The sequence below is a fragment of the Rhinopithecus bieti genome, unplaced genomic scaffold, assembly GCF_001698545.2.
Source record: "Rhinopithecus bieti isolate Rb0 unplaced genomic scaffold, ASM169854v2 scaffold_13747, whole genome shotgun sequence".
Lineage (NCBI taxonomy): Eukaryota > Metazoa > Chordata > Mammalia > Primates > Cercopithecidae > Rhinopithecus > Rhinopithecus bieti.
In genome coordinates this window covers 396936-418659 of record NW_016807729.1, presented here as the reverse complement: position 1 = coordinate 418659, position 21724 = coordinate 396936, and the positions used below count along the sequence as shown (strand labels likewise).

The following is a 21724-nucleotide window of genomic DNA, read 5'->3' as shown; positions in this document are numbered from 1 at the left end:
AANGAAGGAAGGAAGGAAGGAAGGAAGGAAGGAAGGAAGGAAGGAAGGAAGGAAGGAAGAAAGAAGAAAGAAGAAAGAAGAAAGAAGAAAGAAGAAAGAAGAAAGAAGAAAGAAGAAAGAAGAAAGAAGAAAGAAAGAAGAAAGAAGAAAGAAGAAAGAAGGAAGGAAGGAAAGAAAGAAAAGACATTCCTAGGCTGGGTGCAGTGGCTCACACCTGTAATCCCAGCACTGTGGGAGGCCGAGACAGGTGGATCACCTGAGGTCAGGAGTTCAAGACCAGCCTGGCCAACATGGCAAAACCCTGTCTCTACTAAAAATACAAAAATTAGATGGGCATGGTGCTGTGCACTTGTAATCTCAGCTACTTGGAAGGCTGAGGCATGAGAATCACTTGACCCCAGGAGGCGGAGGTTGCAGTGAGTCGAGCTCATGCCACTGTACTCCAGCCTGGGTGACAGAGCGAGACTGGAAAGTTGAGAATGAGAATTTGGGAGGATGATAACGCCAAACTAACGTGTATGTGAAGCAATGATGGGGGTTTAATTTTGGATTCAGGAAATATTTCTGTGTATGTATTCTTCCCTTTGCTACAGAAATAATACAAAATAGACACTGACATATAATAAAGTATAGTTGGCCTTCCATATCTGCAGATTCTGCAATGCTGAGTCAATCAACGGCCAATGAAAAATATTTTGAAAATAAAGATGGTTGAGTTGGTACTGAACATGTACAAACTTTTTTTGTCATTATTCTCTATATAATACAGTGAAACAACTATTTATATAACATTTACATTGTATTAGGTGTTACAAGTAATCCATATATGATTTAAAATATACAGGAGGATGTGTGCAGGTTATGTGCAAATATACACCATCTGGCTGGATATGGCGGCTCACGTCTGTAATCCCAGCAATTTGGGAGACCGATGCAAGCAGATCACCTGAGGTCAGAAGTTCAAGACCAGCTTGGCCAACATGGCAAAACCCCACCTCTTACAAAAAAAGCCGGGCGCAGTGGCTCATGCCTGTAATCCCAGCAATGTGGGAGGCTGAGGCAGGCGGATCACGAGGTCAGCAGTTCAAGACCAGCCAGTCCAAGATCACCCTGGCTAACATGGTGAAACCCCATCTCAACTAAAAATACAAAAATTAGCTGGGTGTGGTGGCATGCGCCTGTAATCCCAGCTACTCGGGAGGCTGAGGCAGGAGAATTGCTTGAACCCAGGAGGCGGAGGTTGCAGTCAGCCAAGATCGCACCACTGCATTTCAGTCTGGGCGACAGAGTAAGACTCCGTCTCAGGAAAAAAAAAAAAAAAAATGAGCTGGACATGGTGGCGCAGGCCTGTAGTCCCAGCTACTTGGGAGGCTGAGGCAGGAGAATTGCTTGAACCAGGAGGCAGAGACTGCAGTGAGCCAAGATCACACCATTGCACTCCAGCCTGGGCAACAGAGCAATACACCATCTCAAAATAAACAAATATACACCATCTTATATAAGGGACTTGAGTATCCATGGATTTTGGTATCTGTGAGGGTCCTAGAACGAATTCCCCACAGATAATGAGAGACAACTATATAAAGAATTAAAAAGTTGTCTGTAACTCCACTATCCAGAATCAACCAATTAACATATTAGTCTATTTCTTGTAGTTATCTTTCATTTAAACAAAATCAGAACCATTATACACACATACACTCTTGTATTTTTCTCTCCTTATTATACTTTGAGACATTTCCAATAACAAAACCTCATAAATGACTGGATGGTAGTCAATTACATAAAATGTGCCATTTCATCTACTTCTTACTGCTAGCCATTCAGTCATTCAAAAAACAATGTAAAAATAATTTCAGGCCAGATGCAGCGGCTCATGCCTGTAATTCCAGTACTTTGGGAGGCCAAGGCAGGTGGATCACCTGAGATCAGAAGTTCAAGATCAGCCTGGCCAACATGGTGAAACCTGGTCACTACTAAAAATACAAAAATTAGCCTGGTGTGGTGGCAGGCACCTCTAATCCCAGCTACTTGGAAAGCTGAGGCAGAAGAATCGCTTGAACCCGGGAGGTGGAGGTTGCAGTGAGCCGAGGTTATGCCACTGCACTCCAGCCTGGGCAACAGAGTGAGACTCCATCTTAAAAAAATAATAATAATTTCAACAAAAACCCTTACTGTCATAGACTTACATACGTGTGTGTGTGTGTGTGTGTGTGTGTGTGTGTGTGTGTGTGTGTGTATGAGGGGTGCATCAAACAGTACCAGGTAATATTAAGTGCTATCAAGAAGAATAAAGAAGGGGGCCAGGCATGGTGGCTCATGCCTGTAATCCCAGCACTTTGGGAGGCTGAGGCAGGTGGATCACTTGAGGTCAGGAGTTTGAGATCAGACTGGCCAACATGGAGAAACCCCATCTCTACTAAAAATACAAAAATTTGCCTGGCCATGGTGGCTCACGCATGTAATCCCAGCACTTTGGGAGGCCAAGGCAGGCAGATCACTTGAGGTCAGGAGTTCAAGACCAGGCGGACGGATCACTTGAGGTCAGGAGTTCGAGACCAGCCTGGCAAACATGGTGAAATCCTCTCTCTACTAAAAATACAAAAAAATTAGCTGGGCGTGGTGGTGCATGCCTATAATCCCAGCTACTTGGGAGGCTAAGGCAGGAGAATCGCTTGAACCTGGGAGATGGAGGTTGCAGTGAGCCAAGATTACACCACTGCATTCCAGCCTAGATGACAGAGTGAGACTCCATCTCAAAAAAAAAAAAAAAAAAAATTAGCTGGGTAATTATTCCAGCTACTCAGGAGGCTGAGGCATGAGAATTGCTTGGACCCAAGAGGTGGAGGCTACAGTGAGCTGAGATGCACTACTGCACTCCAGCCTGGGTGACAGAGCAAGACTCTGTTTCAAAAACAAAACAGAGGGGCAAGGGGCTACGGGATCATGCAGGATGGTTTTTAGGTGGTGTAGTCAGACACAGACTTTCTGAGGTGACAATTAGCTAGAGAACTAAATGAAAGAAGGGAACAGGCCATTCAGCACTGGTGCTGAGGGAAAGGCAGGTGAAAGGAGTGAAGCATTTTTGGCCTTGGCTCATTCAAGGCCACAGCACAGTGCCTGAGGGAGAGAGCTGTAAGAACTTAGGTCCCAGAGGCTGCGGGGAACCAGGTCTCATAGGGCTTGAAAGACATGAAAACTCTGGGTTTTATTCTGTGAGATGGGAAGATATCTTAGGGGCATCAGCTGACTGTTAAAAGACATTTGAAAAGAATCACATCTAGTGGCATTTAAGCTATGTCTAACTTTTTCTACATAAGGCTTCACAAACCTCCACGTACTCAATTTTTTGTGTACCGTTCTAGAAGAGAATATTGGATCATTTGAATCTGTTCTTTAATGGTACTAAAATTTAGGTGATGATAAGGTTAGAATCACCAACATAGGTGAAGAAAGAATGACTCTTGGCCAGGTACCGGTGGCTCATGCCTGTAATCCCAGCACTTTGGGAGGCAGAGGTGGGTGGATCACGAGGTTAGGAGTTCGAGACCAGCTTGGCCAACTGGTGAAAGTCCATCTCTACTAATAATACAAAAATTAGCCGGGCGTGGTGGCGCACACCTGTAGTCCCAGCTACATGGAAGGCTGAGGCAGGAGAATCGCTTGAACCTGGGAGGCAGAGGTTGCAGTGAGTCGAGATTGTGCCACTGCACTCCAGCCTGGGCAACAGAGCAAGACTCCATCTCAAAAAAAAAAAAAAAAAAAAAAAACTCTCTTAAGCATGAGTACAAATGAAGACTAATAGAAAAATAAAAAGAATCTTAAAAGATCCAGTTAAGGGAGCAAATAAATTACAGGAAGAAACAGATGCCACAAATAAAGTCAAAAAGGAAAACGTAACAGTAATCTAGAGCATTCAAAATCAGGAACAGAAAACGATACTGAAGAAAGCAAGAAACAATAAGAAAGAACACCCAAATTTAGGGCTTAACTTCCCACCATCCCTCAGAGGAAATCCTGCCTCTCTGCTTGTGAGACTGAGGTGATCAAACACTTCACTAAATTCAGAATCAACTGATTTCCCACTGGGAACATCTATTTGTTGGAAAGATCTTACCAATAACTGAGAAGAGTTATAGGACTGTTAGAGGTTGAATGTTTGTGTCCTCCCCAAAATTCATATGTTAAAGCCCCAATGCCCAATATGACTACTAGGAGTAAGGAATTAAGAGTCCCTGATGTGACATGATTAATGTTCTTATAAAAGACACCAAAGAGCTCACTCACTCTCTCTGCCATGTGAGCACACAGAGAGACAGTGGCTGTCTGCTCAGGGAGAGCCCTGACCTGGAACCAAATTGGCCACATCTTGATCTTGGACTTCCCAGCCTCCAGAAGTGTGATAAGCAAAGTTCTGTTGTTTAAGCCACCCGGTGTATGGTATTTTGTTATGGTAGCCCAAGCAGACTAATACAAGACCCAAGTGATGATTCTCCAGAAGGAGAAAAGAAAAGAGCAAGTAAATAAGAATAAAACAAATTAACAGACAAAAGCAAAAACACAACTTGACTCATCTATTAGTTCTACTTCTGAAATTAGGGGAAAACATTATAAATGTGGAAAAATTTTTACTCACAACTATTCACTGCAACTTTATTTATAATAATGAAAAAAACGGGAAAAAACATTAAGAGCATGGTTAACTATATAGGTTACATACCAGTCAGAACAGTGGCAAATAACTCTTAAAAAACTGCAGGGAAAAAGATCTGACATGGTTTATAATTCATAAATGTTTAAAATATGAAGAGCAAATTATTTAATCTATCTTAGCTTATCGTCATCAGAAATTGGGCCTAAAAAAATCAGTACCTACCTTCTAAGGTGGTTTTGAGAATTAAATAATACATGTAAAACAACAAACACAGAACCTGGCACACAGTAATATGCAATGACTGTTGACTATTATTAGGATTTTTCTTGTTTTTTTTTTTGAGACGGAGTCTAGCTCTGTTGCCCAGGCTGGAGTGCAGTGGCTGGATCTCAGCTCACTGCAAGCTCCACCTCCCGGGTTTACGCCATTCTCCTGCCTCAGCCTCCCGAGTAGCTGGGACTACAGGCGCCCGCCACCTCGCCCAGCTAGTTTTTTGTATTTTTTAGTGGAGACGGGGTTTCACCGTGTTAGCCAGGATGGTCTCGATCTCCTGACCTAGTGATCCGCCCGTCTCGGCCTCCCAGAGTGCTGGGATTACAGGTTTGAGCCACCGTGCCCAGCCTTATTATTAGGATTTTTCTTAAAAGAGGGTACAATGTTGTAAATTATGGATATAGCACAACTACAACTATGAAAATAATGCATAAAAGAACAGAAGAAAACAAACTAGGATGACTGTGTGATTTCCCCCTACTTCTATGAATTTTCTATTTTCTTTAATAAGCTACTGTGTTTTAGTGAACTATTATGTAATAAATAGAAAATGTAATTATGTGAAAGTGCTTATGAGGCATGGAAAAAATTTAGCAAATCTCCAAAGGATACCAGGAGTCAGTAACAGAACACTAGTACAGTCCTTTTATGTGAAGATTAAGAAAATAAAAGTGGCAGCTGGGTGCGGTGGCTCACGCTTGTAATCCCAGCACTTTGGGAGGCCAAGGCGGGTGGATCACCTGAGGTCAGGAGTTCAAGACCAGCCTGGCCAACATGGTGAAACCCCGACTCTACTAAAAACACAAAAATTACCCAGCGTGGTGGCACATGCCTGTAATTCCAGCTACTTGGGAGGCAGAGACAGAAGAATTGCTTGAACCAGGAGGCAGAGGTTGCAGTGACCCGAGATCATGGCACTGCACTCCAGCCTGGGCGACAGAGCAAGACTCCATCTCAAAATAAAATAAAATAAAAGTGGTTAAGAAATAATCAACACTCATCAATTGATTTTAAATGTCAAGAACATGAAGGTATGAGTCTTCTCAAAATGTGACCTAGGGACCACCTACATCAGAATCACTTGTGGATTCCTGATTTCTACCTGCTGTCTACTATATTAGACTCTCTGGGAGTGATGTCCCTAAATCCACATTTTTAATTAGAGATTGTTAGGACTGCTATAGCAGAGAGTGCCAGCTTTGTAATCATTATTATAAAACACAATATGTATAGGTTCAAATCCTAGCTCTACCAGTTATCAGTTTTGTGATAGTGGGGAAAAGTTACCCAACCTTATTGTACCTCAGCTGTCTTATTGGAAATAAGGGAAAATATGACTTATTTGGAAGGCTTATTGTAACAAATAAATAAAATAACACTTATAGCTTAAAATAGTTCAGAACACTGTGGATGTATAATCCAGCACCTATATTATAAAATACAACCAGACCGGGTGTGGTGGCTCACGCCTGTAATCCCAGCACTTTGGGAGGCCAGGGTGGGCGAATCACGAGGTCAGGAGTTCAAGACCAGCCTGGCCAACATGGTGAAACCCCATCTCTACTAAAAATACAAAAAATTAGCTGGGCGTGGTGGCAGGTGCCTGTAATTCCAGCTACTTGGGGAGTTGAGGCAGGAGACTTGCTTGAACCCAGGAGGCAGAGGTTGCAGTGAGCTGAGATCATGCCATTGCACTCCAGCCCGGGCAACAGAGTGAGACTCCATCTCAAAAAATAAATAAAATAAAATAAAATAAAATAAAATAAAATACAACCAAGGCTGGTTCAAAGGCAGTGAGTTATCTCAATTGATTGTTCACAGTCAGTTACAGATCAAACTCTTTGTTCTACTCTTCCCCACCTTCTCACTACTGCACTTAACTAGTCTTAAAAAAAAAAAACCAAGAAATCAGAGTTGCAATGACAAAATGTTAAAACTGAAAACCACCTGGGCAACATCTTAATGCAAGGTTAACGGGCAATGAACCCAGGAAGTCGTAAGTGTTCTTTCTAGAAAGGCATGACACAGTCAATATTTAAATCTATAATACAAATTAGAAAATCTATCATGTGAATGAAGTAGATAACATCCACCTGCACATTTGTCAGTTAAAAAATATGCAGTAAAACTATGCATGATTGGCTAGTTACAGTACTTTAGTAAATATCAGTATCACTAGTTGTTCCTTTGCTGGCACTTGGTAGTAGGAAGTTAGGGGAAAAAGGCCAGAGAAAACCCTAAAATTCAGAACATTTTATTTTTACTGTTCTCTATGAATTAAAAGCCCTTTGTTTTTTTTTTTTTTTTTAATTTTAGCAGTGTTACAGCTTGATGAAAAGAAATATTCTGTGATCCCTGTTTGAGAACCACTGTTAGTCTAACTTCCTCTCTTTGCATAAGAAAAATCTGAGGCCTGGCTGGGCACGGTGGCTCAGGCCTATAATCCCAGCACTTTGGGAGGCTGAGGCTAGGCGAATCGCGAGGTGAGGAGATCAAGACTAGCCTGGCCAACATGGTGAAACCCCGTCTCTACTAAAATACAAAAAAATTAGCCAGGCATAGTGGTGCATGCCTGTAGTCCCAGCTGCTCAGGAGGCTGAGGCAGGGGAGTCGCTTGAACCCGGGAGGCGGAGGTTGCAGTGAGCTGAGATCGCAACACTGCACTCCAGTCTCCTGACAGTGTGAGACTTCGTCTAAAAAAACGAAAAAAGAAAAAAAAGAAAAATCTGAGGCCTAGAAAGGTTTTATTATTTTCCCAAATCTACAGAGAGTGGCAAAGACAGACAGAGAGCCTGAATATTTCAATTCCTAACCCCACTCTCCTTCCACAAGATAACACTGTCTCTACCACTTTAAGGTCATTCACAAAAGCATATTTTTAAATTATTCCTACCGAAATCTTATTTTTTGAAATAGGTCAAAAAGACACAAGGTTCAAGACCAGTGAGTTATAAAAGAGAGAACATTCAGTAAAGAAAACTCCCTCCCATTCCTGTCTCTCAGCCACCCCATCCTCCTCCTAGATATAATCAATGCTATAAGCTTCCTGGGCTAACTGGTTTCTTAAAAGGTCTCCACTTACCTTCGTTCAACAGGTACAGGCATGGACCAGACTTCTCCCTCAGAAGCTGGAAGGTCATGCTGTGCTGCCTTCAAGGGAGTGCTGTCTAGTTTAAAGCTCTCTAGTGTTTTCATGATATCTTTAACATGTTTAGCTTCCACATTTATTTCCTGCCAAACCTGATTTCAAAGAAGAAGAAGCATCTTTAAATTTCCACAATATATCACTGTCAAAATTAAATGAGGGCCATTTATTAGAGATGTTAGAAAACTCCATTTTGATATCAGATATCCAGTAAACCACATCAAGATATTCTATCGAAATTTTAAAAACTGTTCATTAAATTTATGTTTTCAACTGCAAATTTTTTTTTTTTTTGAGATAGAGTGGCATGATCACGCCTCTGCTCACTGTAAGCTCCTCCTCCCGAGTTCATGCCATTCTCCTGCCTCAGCCTCCCGAGTAGCTGGGACTACAAGCGCCTGCCACCACGCCTGGCTAATTTTTTGTATTTTTAGTAGAGACAGGGTTTCACCGTGTTAGCCAGGAAGGTCTTGATTTCCTGACCTCGTGATCCACCCGCCTAGGCCTCCCAAAGTGCTGAGATTACAGGCGTGAGCCACTGTGCCTGGCCCTCAATTGCAAAATTAATTCTGATAAAATGACTTAAACATCCAGGATAGGCTAGGCATGATGGCTCATGCCTGTAATCCCAGCACTTTAGGAAGCTGAGGCGGACGGATCACTTGAGCTCAGGAGTTTGAGACAAGCCTGGCCAATATGGCAAAACCCCATCTCTACTAAAAATACAAAAAATTAGCTGCGCATGGGGCATGCGCCTATAGTCCCAGCTACTTGGGAGACTGAGGCAGGAGAATTGCTTGAGCCCAGGAGGTGGAGGTTGCAGAGAGCCAAGATCGCGCCACTGCACTCCAGCCTGGGCAACACAGCAAGACTCTGTCTCAAACCAAAAAAAAAATCCAGGCTAATTAAATAATACTACTAATTTACATTCTTATTTAAATTGCATAGCCGGGTATGCTGGCACACGTATGTAATCCCAGCTACTCGGGAGGCTGAGGCAGGAGAATTGTTTGAACCTGGGAGGCGGAGGTTGTGGTGAGCTGGAGATCGCGCCATTGCACTCCAGCCTGGGCAACGAGAGCGAAACTCCGGCTCAAATAAATAAATAAGTTGCATAATAGGCTGGGCGCAGTGGCTCACACCTGTAATCTCAACACTTTGGGAGGCCAAGGAGGGCAGATCACCTGAGGTCAGGCTTTCAAGACCAGCCTGGCCAAAATGGTGAAACCCTACCTCTACTAAAAATAAAAAAATTAGCTGAGTGTGGTGGCGGGCACCTGGAATCCCAGCTACTCGGGAGGCTGAGGCAGGAAAACTGCTTGAACCCAGAAGGCAGAGGTTGCAGTGAGCTGAGATCATGCCACTGCACTCCAGCCTGGGCAACAGAGCGAGACTGCATCTCAAAAAAATAAAACAAAACAAAACAAAACAAATTGAATAACAAACTGAAAAGTCAGGCATAGCTTTAAAATTCTACAAGAATAATTAGCTGGGCATGGTGGCCCATGCCTGTAGTCCTGCCTACTTGAGAGGCTGAGGTGAGAGAACTGCTTGAGCCTAAGGTGAAAAAAAAAAACATCAAAGCACAACTTGTGAAAGTTTCATTTTTGTCAAACTTTACTGTTATTTCTTAGAGACAAGGTTTCATTCTGTTGCCCAGGCTGTACTGCAGTGGCACGATCATAGTTCACCATAACCTCAAACTCCTGGGTTCAAGCCATCTTCCCACCTCAGCCTCCCAAAGTGCTGGGATTACAGGCGTGAGCCAACATGCCCGGCCCTACTTTGATAACTTTTATGCTATTTAATTAACTTTTAAATGCTGAATAATCCCAATTACCCTGATTTGATAATTAAATATTGTATATAGGAAACAAAATATAATGTGTATGCCCAAGATATGTACAACTATTATCTATCAGTAAATAATTTCTAAAAAACGAATACAACACTGATCAGAATATACTAATTTTACGACTAATGGGTCACAACCTACAGACTAAAAAAGGTCTCAATTCATATGCAACCAAGGTATTTTTTTAAAAGCAGTCTTTTTTTTTTTTTTTTTTTTAATATTTTTTAGAGATAGGGTCTCATTCTGTCATCCAGTCTGGAATGCAGTGAAATGGCCCTAGTTTTGAGAGTAAGGCTCCAACTCAAAAATAAAAGAGAAAAGGAATCTTGACGCAATTTAAAAACTAAGCCTGGGCAACATGGCAATACCCCATCTCTAAAAAAAATAACAATAATAAACCAGACATGTTGGTTTGTGCCTGTGGTCCCAGCTGCTCCGGAGGCTGGATGGGAGGATTGCTTGAGCCTGGGAAGTTAAGGCTGCAGTGAGCCATGATTGCACCACTGTACTCCAGCCTGGGGAACAGACTGTGAGACCCTGCCTCAAAAAACCCTCAAAAACCTATATATAGTTTTGATTCAACTCTATTATAGTAATGGGTCTTAACTCAGCCTAAAAACTATATATGGTGACGCTGTACATTATATATGTATTTAATGCCACTGAGTTGTATACTTAAAAATGGCCAAGGCCAGGTGCAGTGGCTCACATCTGTAATCTCAGTACTTTGGGAGGCTGAGGCAGGCGGATCACCTGAAGTCAGTAGTTCCAGACCAGCCTAGCCAACATGGCAAAAACCCTGTCTCTACCAAAAGTACACAAAAATTAGCTGGGTGTGGTGGCGCACACCTATAATTCCAGCTACTCGGGAGGCTGGGGCAGGAGAATCACTTGAACCCGGGAGGCGGAGGTTGCAGTGAGCCGAGATTGCACCACCGCACTCCAGCCTGGGCAAGAGAGTGAGACTCCGTCTCAAAAAAAAGAAAAAAAAAACAGTAAAGTGTTATGTATATTTTACCACAATAAGAAAATGGTAGGAAGGGCATGGTGGCTCATGCTTGCAATCCCAGCACTTTGGGAGGATCCCAGCACTTTGGGAGGCCAAGGCAAGCGGATCAGCTGAGGTCAGGAGTTCGAGACCAGCCTGGCTACAAGGTGAAACCTGTCTCTACTAAAAATACAAAAATTAGCTGGGTGTGGTGGCAGGCTCCTGTAATTCCAGCTACTTGGGAGTCTGAGGCGGGAGAATCACTTGAACCCAGGAGGTGGAGGCTGCAGTGAGCTGAGACTACGCCATTGCACTCCAGCCTGGGCAACAAGTGAGAAAATCCGTCTCAAAAAAAAAAAAAAGAAAGAAAATGGTAAAAAAAACCTATATATATAATATTGAAATGAAATTTAAGATGATAATGTTTTGTTTTATAACTTAAATGATTTAATCTTAAGTACCTTTAAACAAAAGCTTAGACTTAAGTAGAAGTCTTTGGCCAAACAACAAAAGGTCTAAAAAGTCCCTCACTGACAAACTTAAGACTCCTTATGAAATAAAATATTTTCTAGGCCGAGCATGGTGACTCAAACCTATAATCCTAGCACTTTGTGAGGCTGAGGCAAGAGGATCATTTGAGTCCAGGAGTTCAAGACCAGCCTGAATAACATAGTGAGATGCCATGTCTATAAAAAATAAATAAATAAAAGATTAATAAAATAAAATATTTGCCCCTTCTGGTAATTATATGGATACAGTAAAGGATATGAAGGGACAGATATAGGGAAATAGATTAAGTTCAAAGAGATAGGCTATTTCTCTCAAAAAAATTAAGGACAAATATTGAACAATATTTAAAAAGCAGCTCAGTAAAATCTGAGGTATAATATTCTATCTAGAAGATCAGCTCAAAAAGACTATTACTTTCTTTTTTTTTTTTTTTTTGAGGCAGAGCCTCGCTCTGTTGCCAGGCTGGAGTACAATGGCGTGATCTCGGCTCACTGCAACCTCCACCTCCTGGTTTCAAGAGATTCTCCCACCTAAGCCTCCCAAGTAGCTGCGATTACAGGCACCTGCCCCTACACCCAGCTAATTTTTTTGTATTTTAGTAGAGATGGGGTTTCACCATGTTGGTCAGGCTGGTCTTGAACTCCTGAACTCAGGAGATCAGCTCACCTCAGCCTCCCAAAGTGCTGAGATTACAGGCATGAGCCACCACGCCCGGCAAGACTATTATTTTCTTAACATTTTTTTCCTCTTGTGACATAGTTGAGCCTTGTTATAAATGCCACCCTCCACTGGACCTGTAAGTTACACAATTTCCAATTTTAAATTTCTATTGGTCCTCAGTGACTGAAATTTCTCAATGGGATTCAACCATAATCTGCTTTATAAAGTTCTGTTATACAAGGAATATGAGGCTGGGTGTGGTGGCTCACACCTGTCCCACCACTCAGGGAGGCTGAGGTGGGAGGATCACTTTAGTCTACGAGTTTGAAACCAGCCTGGGAAACATAGGGAGATCCCATCTCTACCAAAAAATTTAAAAATTAGCAGGTCACAGTGGGGCACACGTGTGGTTTCTCCCACTCAGGAGGCTGAGTGGGAGGACTGTTTGAGTCTGGGAGGTCATGGCTGCAGACTGCACCACTGCACTCCCTCCTGGGCAAGAGAGCAAGACCCTCTCTCAAAAATTAAAAATATATATATATATATGATGCCTGTGAGATTCACAAGCCATTTATAGTTTCGACAATGGCTTAATAAAGTCTACTCTACTTTTACCAAGTAAAAATCTGAACAAAAAATGTCAAAACAATTATTTTAAAAAACCCTTGGCTGGGCGCAGTGGCTCATGCCTGTAATCCCAGCATTTTGGGAGGCCAAGGCAGGCAGATTACCTGAGGTCAGGAGTTCGAGACCAGCCTGGCCAACATGGTGACACCCCGTCTCTACCAAAAACACAAAAATTAGCTGGGTGTGGAGGCAGGCGCCTGTAATCCCAGCTACTCAGGAGGCTTGAACCTGGGAGGTGAAGGTTGCAGTGAGTCGAGATCGCGCCACTGCACTCCACCCTGGATGACAAGAGCAAAACTCTGTCTTGAGAAAAAATAAACAGACAAAAAAACCCTCTTATTAGATTCCAGCAATTAGAGTTAAGTAGAACTCATAATACCGCTGATGGTGAAAATGATTAATAAAGTTTCAAGTAATATTATATAGAAATCTGTGTAATAACTCAAATACTCATGTTTTGTTTTGTTTTTTATTTTGGAGACAAGGTCTAGCTCTGTTGCCCAGGCTGGAGTGTAGTGGTACAAGCATAGCTCACTGCAGCCTCAACCTCCCAGGCTCAAGTGATCCTCCCTAGTAGCTAGGACTACAGGCATGCACCTTCACACCTGGCTAATATTTTATTTTTGTAGAGATGAAGTCGTGCTATGTTGTCTAAGCTGGACTTGAACTCCTGGCCTCAAGTGATCCTTCTGCTTTGGCTTCCCAAAGTGCTAGGATTACAGGAGTGAGCCACTGTGTACTGTGCTCGGTAGTCATACAGTCTTTTTTTTTTTTGAGACAGAGTCTTGCTCTGTCACCCAGGCTGGAGTGCAGTGGTGGGATCTCAGCTCACTGCAAGCTCCACCTCTGGGTTCACACCATCCTCCTGCCTCGGCCTCCCGAGTAGCTGGGACTACAGGCACCCACCGCCATGCCCGCCTAATTTTTTGTATTTTTGGTAGAGACAGGGTTTCACCGTGTTAGCCAGGATGGTCTCGATCTCCTGACCTTGTGATCTGCCCGCCTCAGCCTCCCGAAGTGCTGGGATTACAGGCGTGAGCCACTGCACCCAGCCATACAGTCTTAACATGTAACTACATATAGCATTGGCATTTGATCTAAATTTTCTCTTCCTAGTACTTAAGCCATTAAAACACACAGCAGCCATTATTCTCACCTGTTGCCATTTCTGCTGGAGGTATGTATCTTTGACTGAGTACAGATACTTGTTCATTTGGTCAAGAACTCCCTGATAATAGACCATCGCAGAGTCATAGTTTCCCAGCAATGCATATTCACGAGCCAATTTTACATTCTCACTAATCATAAGAAGACTCATGTTCAACTGTAAGCTAAAAAGAAGAAAAGAAAAAAATAAACACTTGAGGTTTACATGTCTCTTAAAAATAAGTATAGTTATTAAAAAATACTTTCCAGTGCTCCCTCAAGAAATTCACAATCATACATACCACACTTCCCATCTCTGTGTGTGCTCATGCTATTTCCACTCCTTCAAAGAAAGCTTTTTTTTTTTTTTTGAGACAGAGTCTGCCTCTGTCTCCCAGGCTGGAGTGCAATGGCATGATCTCAGCTCACTGCAACCTCCGCCTCCCAGGTTCAAGTGATTCTCCCACCTCAGCCTCCCAAGTAGTTGGGATTACAGGCACCCACCATCATGCTCGGCTAATTTTTTTTGTATTTTTGTAGAGACGGGGTTTCACCACGTTGGCCAGGCTGGTCTTGAACTCCTAACCTCAGGTGATCTGCCCGCCGCCTTGGTCTCCCAAAGTGCTGGGATTATAGGCATGAGCCACCGTGCCTGGCCTCAAAGAAATACTTTATTTAGGAGGCCAAGGCAGGCAGCTCACTTCAGTCCAGGAGTTCAAGACTAGCCTGGCCAACATGGCGAAACCTTGTCTCTACTACAATGTAAAAATTAGCTGGGCATGGTGGCACATGCCTATAGTCCCAGCTACTTGGGAGGCTGAGACACGAGAATCACTTGAACCAGGGTAGCAGAGGTTGCAATAGGTCAAGATCGCGTCACTGTACTCCAGCCTGGGAGACGGAGCAAGACTGTTTAAAACAAACAAACAGGCCAGGCGCGGTGGCTCATGCCTGTAATCCCAGCATTTTGGGAGGCTGAGGCGGGTGGATCATGAGGTCAGGAGATAAAGACTATCCTGGCCAATAGGGTGAAACTCAGTCTCTACTAAAAATACAAAAATTAGCTGGGCATGGTGGCACGTGCCTGTAATCCTAGCTACTCAGGAGGCTGAGGCAGGAGAATCGCTTGAACCAGGGAGTCGGAGGTTGCAGTGAGCCAAGATCACGCCACAGCACTCCAACCTGGCAACAGAGTGAGACTCTGTCTCAAAACACAAACAAACAAACAAACAATTAAAATATTGTTTTAAAAAAGTTCCCACATTCAAACCCTCCCAATTGTCAAAGCCCAGCTCAGATGGCAGTTTTCCTAGTATGTCTACCCCCTGAACTCCTCAGTTCAAAATAAACTCTCCCTCCTCTAAAGTCCCCCTGCACTGTACTGTGACTTTCATCCCAAGACACTGTCTACTTCAAATTATAGTTTCTATATATGTCTTATCTCTATTAGACTGGTATCTGACAGTAGGATTTGCATCTGAAAGGTGTGAGACTATATGATCCTTGCATGACACACATCTTATTAAACATCTGCAGAATGAATAGTGAATATTACATACATTTTTTGAAGCAGTGTGGATTAGCAGAAGGCATATGTATTTTGAAGTTAGAAAAATCTTGGCTAGAATTGTAATTCTGTCACCTTAGTCGAGTCCCTAAACTTTTTTCTAAGCCTGTTTTAATATCTGTAGAACCGTCATAGCAACTACTTTCAGGAGTTATGCTATAAACAATAAAAGACTATTTAAAGTACCAAGCATACTACTTGACAAATAGTAGGTCTTCAATAAATGTTAAATGTATCTGCCATGAAACTTTCTTTTTTTTTTTTTTTTTTTGAGACGGAGTCTCGCTCTGTCACCCAGGCTGGAGTGCTGTGGCCGGATCTCAGCTCACTGCAAGCTCCGCCTCCCGGGTTCACGCCATTCTCCTGTCTCAGCCTCCCGAGTAGCTGGGACTACAGGCGCCGCCGCGTCACCCGGCTAGTTTTTTGTAGTTTTAGTAGAGACGGGGTTTCACCGTGTTAGCCAGGATGGTCTCGATCTCCTGACCTCGTGATCCGCCCGTCTCGGCCTCCCAAAGTGCTGGGATTACAGGCTTGAGCCACCGCGCCCGGCCTGAAACTTTCTATATATGAGAACCTAATCCAACCCTTAAACCTAGGAGTTCAAGACCAGCCTGGGCAACATGGCAAAACCCCATCTCTACAAAAAATACAAAAATTAGCAGAGCACAGTGGTGTGCGCCTGTAGTCCCAGCTACTCGAGAGGCTGAGATGGGAGGATTACCTGAGCCTGGGGAGGTCAAAGCTACAGTAAGCTGAGATAGTGCCACTGTACTCTAGCCTGGGCAACAGAGACAGAGTGAGACTGTCTCAAGAAAACATTTTTGGCCGGGCACAGTGGCTTATGCCTGTAATCCCAGCACTTTGGGAGGCCGAGGCAGGTGGATCACGAAGTCAAGAGATCGAGACCATCCTGGCTAACGCAGTGAAACCCCGTCTCTACTGAAAATACAAAAAATTAGCTGGGTGTGGTGGCAGGCGCCTGTAGTCCCAGCTATTCGGGAGGCTGAGGCAGGAGAATGGTGTGACCCCAGGAGGCGGAGCTTGTAGTGAGCTGAGATTGCGCCACTGCACTCCAGTCTGGGCGACAGAGCAAGACTCCATCTCAAAAAATAAAAAAAAAAAGAAAGAAAACAATTTTAAAAAATGCACCTAGTAGGATATGGATATATGGATGTGGATATAAAGCATTAGAAGCAGATGCCTGATAAATGTCAGCTTTGTTAATGTTCACAATGACTATTATTATTTTCTAACTGTAAATCACATGGTGAAGTTCAAGGCTGGAAAGATTTACATGCTTTTGGGGAGCAATAATTTGGATTAGGGATGTGGCTATGGGAATAAAAAGAAACAAATCAGAAACACTATGGTGAAAGAAATGCTGAGATTACTCAGGAACTCACTGTGTGGAGAAAAAGTTGAAAATGAATGAAGTTTCAAGCCTAGAGGACTAAAAAGGTGAAGAAATCATGAAAGATCACAGTAAAGTTGAGAAGACATGTAAGTATAAAGAAAACAAGACTTTTTTTTTTACTTCTTTTGTGTGTCAGTGGGGTATCTAGATAAGTGTATTTCATAGCTTGTTTTCTAGCTGCGTCCTTTCTGATTTTCATTGCACTGGCCAATCTTTGCTCACTTGAGCCCTATCCCACCATCAGACAGAAAAACAGCAGTGCCAGCCCAATACCAGATAGAGATAGCAGAGTATTTTAGGGCCAACCTAGACCTGGATAGAGTGAGGAGCTGATGAAAAAAGAGACGCACAGCCTCTTAAAGTAGTCTCGAGCCGTCGGCGCCGTGGCTCTAAGCCTGCTAATCCCAGCACATTTGGAGGCGACGACGGCGGATCGAAGTCAGGAATCGGACATCCTGGCGATACCCGTGAAACGGAGCGGACCAGATCTCGTACAACATGTATACAAAACAACCGGCGAGGTTGAGGCCGGGCCGCCCTGGTAGTAACACCGCACTAGCATCGCCTTGGCTCTCCGATGAACAGCTAGAGAGAATGGCGTAAACCCGGGGATAGGCGGATCTTGCTAGTGGAGGGTGCGCCACATAGCCACAGTCACTTGTCCAGGCGACTGAGCTCCGCTTCCTTCATAATATAATATAACTAACATTGTCTCCTCAGCCAGGCACGGTGGCTCATGCCTGTAATCCCAGCACTTTGGGAGGCTGAGGCAGGAGGACTACTTGAGCTTAGGAGTTCAAGACCCACCTGGGCAACATGGCAAAACCCCATCTCTACGAAAAACACAAAAATTAGCAGAGCATGGTGGTGTGTGCCTGTAGTCCCAGCTACTCGGGAGGCTGAGGTGGGAGGATTACCTGAGCCTGGGGAGGTCAAAGCTACAGTAAGCCGAGATAGTGCCACTGTACTCCAGCTCGGGCAACATAGACAAAGTGAGACTGTGTCTCAAAGAAACTTTAAAAAAAAAAGAAAAAGAAAGAGCTCCAGGTCCAGATGATTTCTATAAGTATGATGGGGTTTCTTGTTTTTTGGGTTTTTCTTCTTTTTTTTGAGACGGAGTCTCACTGTGCTGCCAGGCTGGAGTGCAGTGGCGCAATCTCAGCTCACTGCAACCTCCGCTTCCCGGGTTCAAGCGATTTCCCTGCCTCAGCCTCCCATGTGGCTGGGACTACAGCCACGCACCACCACACCCAGCTAATTTTTTGTATTTTAGTAGAGATGGGGTTTCACCATGTTGGCCAGGTTGGTCTCGATCTCTTGACCTCATGATCCGCCTACCTCGGCCTTCCAAAGTGCTGGAATTACAGGCATGAACCACCACGCCTGGCCTCGGGTTTGTATTTTTGTTGTTGTTGTTTTTGTTGTTTTTTTTTTCTTTGAGACAGAGTTTTTGCTCTTTTTGCGCAGGCTGGAGTGCAGTGGTGCAATCTCGGCTCACCGCAACCTCCGCCTCCCGGGTTCAAGCGATTCTCCTGCCTCAGGCTCCCGAGTAGCTGGGATTACAGGCATGCGCCACCACGCCTGGCTAATTTTGTATTTTTAGTAGTGACAGGGTTTCTCCATGTTGGTCAGGCTGGTCTCGAACCCCCGACCTCAGGTGATCTGCCCGCCTCAGCCTTCCAAAGTGCTGGGATTACAGGCATGAGCCACCGCACCCGGTCTGGCCTCGGGGTTTTTTTTAACCAAGCTTCTGAACAGAAATAATTTCAACCACATAAAAGTTGATCCAGAAAACAAGAGAAAAGCTGAGCAACTCTTTTTTATGAGGCTGAAATCATCTCAATTGAATAAGAACACAAGACCCATTTCACTTATGAACATGGAAATCCTAATATTAGTTTACCTACAATGCATCGACACACACAACCCATGATCAAGAAGGGTTTACCCCAGAAATGCAAGGATGACTTAAGATCAGAAAATCTATCATTGTAATTCCTCACATTAATGGACAAACGTACCTCACAAGAAAATGAGAAAAGAGTATAAGGGACAATTCACAGAAGGGAAACCCAAATGGCAAACAAGCACAGACAGAAGTGACCAATAAATACAAACCGAAGCCATGAGAAACCTCTTTTTATTATTATTTATTTATTTATTTATTTATTTTTTGAAGACAGAGTCTCTGCTGCCCAGGCTGGAGTGCACTGGTGTAGTCTCGGCTCACTGCAACCTCTGCCTCCCAGGTTCAAGCAATTCTCCTGCCTCAGCCTCCCGAGTAGCTAGGACTACAGGTGCTCGCCACCACACCCAGCTAAATTTTTGTATTTTTAGTAGAGAAGGGGTTTCACTATGTTGGCCAGGATGGTCTCAATCTCTTGACCTTGCAATCTGCCCGCCTGGGCCTCCCAAAGTGCTGGGATTACAGGCGTGAACCTATGCGACTGGCCAAGAGACCTCTTTTATTCACCAGACTCAAAAGTAAGTGCAATAATACTAAGTATTGGCAAGGATTTGGGAAAAAGGAAACCTTTACATCAACTTGCAGGCATAAACTGGCATAGTCATTTTGGAGTGCAATCTGGCAGTACTTGAAGAAATTATGTATGCATGTATACGTATATGTACATACATACACACACACATACACACACATATATATGTATATATACACCCCGTGACCCAGCAATCCCACTCTCGTGTAAATCTTCCAGAGAAAGTCTCATACTGATCCATAAAGGAACTTGGTTTTGGACATTAATGACAGAAATCTTTGAGAAATCAAGTAGCGTCAATCTATTTATTCCCTGCTAGGGGAAATATGGTGGATACAGACCACAGAGTACCATGTAGCAGATAGAAGCAATGAATAAAATTTACATATAGCAACATGGATAGATCATCAAAACAGGGTTGGGTGAAAAAAAGGTCTTAGACATAGAACAAGATCTAAATCCCAATGTCATTTTATAAATTAAAAATACATATGCTATACAAAATACTCATTTTTAAAGGATGCATACATACCCAAGAAAGTACCTTAAATATATTAGAAAGTCTATGGAAGGTGAGGAGGAAAAGATGTGAGTGGAGAAATTGCTTATGACAAGTAGGAAACAAAAAATAAATATAACAGAAGAAGGGCCTTATATCCATGGATAATCATAGGGAGCCTCTAAGATGGCACTCAATGACCTTTGCCTCTTGGTATCTGTACCCCTATATAATTACTACCCCTTGAATGTGTGCTTGTAACAAATAACATAACACCATTTCTGAGATTAGACTATGACTTCCATCTTGTTTGCTGTCTCTTGCTGACCCCACTCAAATGGAACACCAGCTCCACGCAGTGAGCTGCCTGGGCAGAGGCTCACACGGCAAAATGCTGAGGAAGGCTCCAGGCCAACAACCAGTAAGGAACTGAGGCCCTCGGTCCAACAGCCCCTGAGGAACTGAATCCTGCCAACAACCATGTGAGTGAGATCTAAAGTGAATCCTTCCTCACTAGAGCCTTGAGATGACTATAGCCCTGGCCAATATCTGACCACAGCTCTGAGAAACACCCTGAATCTAAAGCATCCAGCTGTTATGCCCAAATTCCTGACCCAATGAAACAGTGAGAGAGACAATAAATGTCTGTTGTTTTAAGTCACCAAGTTTTGGGATAATCTGTTATGAAGCAATATAGCTATGAACTAAGTAAGGTCTATGAGTAACTCAAGACTGGGCATCTGAGCTCCAAAAGAAAAGGAATAAAATCCTATGACCTAAATCTTGCCTCCCTGGATTCATGACCACTGATGACATTCTGTCTTAATAAAATCCTAAAGGCCAAGGACTATATCTCTCTTATTTACTGGTATCTCTCTAGCACCTAGAACCATGGCCTCAAATGTAGATCTCAATCAATCTTCCAAAGACTGAATACTGCCTAGTTGTTGTCCTTTTTTTTTTTTTCTTTTTTTTGAGACAGGGTCTCACTCTGTAGCCCAGGCTGAAGTGCAGTGGCACCATCATGGTCACTACAGCCTTGATCTTCTGGGCTCAACTGATCCTGAGGAGCTGGGACCACAGATGTGTACCACCACAGCCAGCTAATTTTTTTTTTTTTTGGTATGTTTTGTAGAGACGGGGATTTCACCATGTTGCCCAGGCTGGTCTTGAACTCCCGGGCTCAAGCAATCAGCCCACCTTAGCCTCCCAAAGTGCTAGGATTATAGGCATGAGCCACTGTGCCTGGCCAGGTTTTTGCTGTAACTACCAAGAGTTTGTAACCTTGTCCAGTTCCTGACCCTCAGCATGTTCACATTCCTTGATCCTCAGCTCATCCCTTCCAAGCTGGGATTACAGCTTGATTCTTGTGTGATTACTTCTGCCCTGAAGTCATCCATGCCCTACAGAGACACCTAGTCTGGGCAAGGGTGTTAGAAAAGTATAATTGGGGCCTGCTGCTAAAAGTACACAGTTGTTCTAGATGAGCTTGGATGTCAAGCCTTTCAGGTCTTTTCCCTCTCTTCCTCTTTTCCATAATAGTCTCCCTGGAGATCTTTCTTCCCATTTTCCCACTAAAAAAATCTAAAATCTAAAATAGTCAGGCATGGTGGTTCATGCCTGTAATCCTAATACTTTGGGGTGCCAAGGCAGGAGAATCGCTTGATCCCAGGAGTTCAAGACCAGCCTGGCCAACATAGTGAAACCCTATCTCTACAAAAATTACAAAAAATTAGCTGGGCATGACGGGACGCGCCTGTAGTCCCAGCCACCAGGAGGTTGAGGTGGGAGGATGACCTGAGCCCAGGAAGTCAAAGCTGCAATGAGCTGTGATCATGCCACTGCATTCCAGCCTGGGTAAGAGAATAAGGCTCTGTCTCAAAAAAAA

General features: G+C 43.5%; 1 protein-coding gene across 1 annotated transcript in view; it reads right to left on the bottom strand.

The window, feature by feature from the left end:
• The window catches only part of KATNA1 (katanin catalytic subunit A1), a 67742-nt gene that overhangs the window by 41284 nt on the left and 4734 nt on the right, over positions 1-21724 (bottom strand). The window contains exons 2-3 of the mRNA XM_017883646.1: positions 13869-14043; positions 8010-8167 (exon numbers count right to left, since the gene is read on the bottom strand). Coding sequence (XP_017739135.1) covers positions 8010-8167; positions 13869-14030 — 320 coding nt within the window. The 5' untranslated portion in view covers positions 14031-14043. The remainder of the gene's footprint in view (positions 1-8009; positions 8168-13868; positions 14044-21724) is intronic.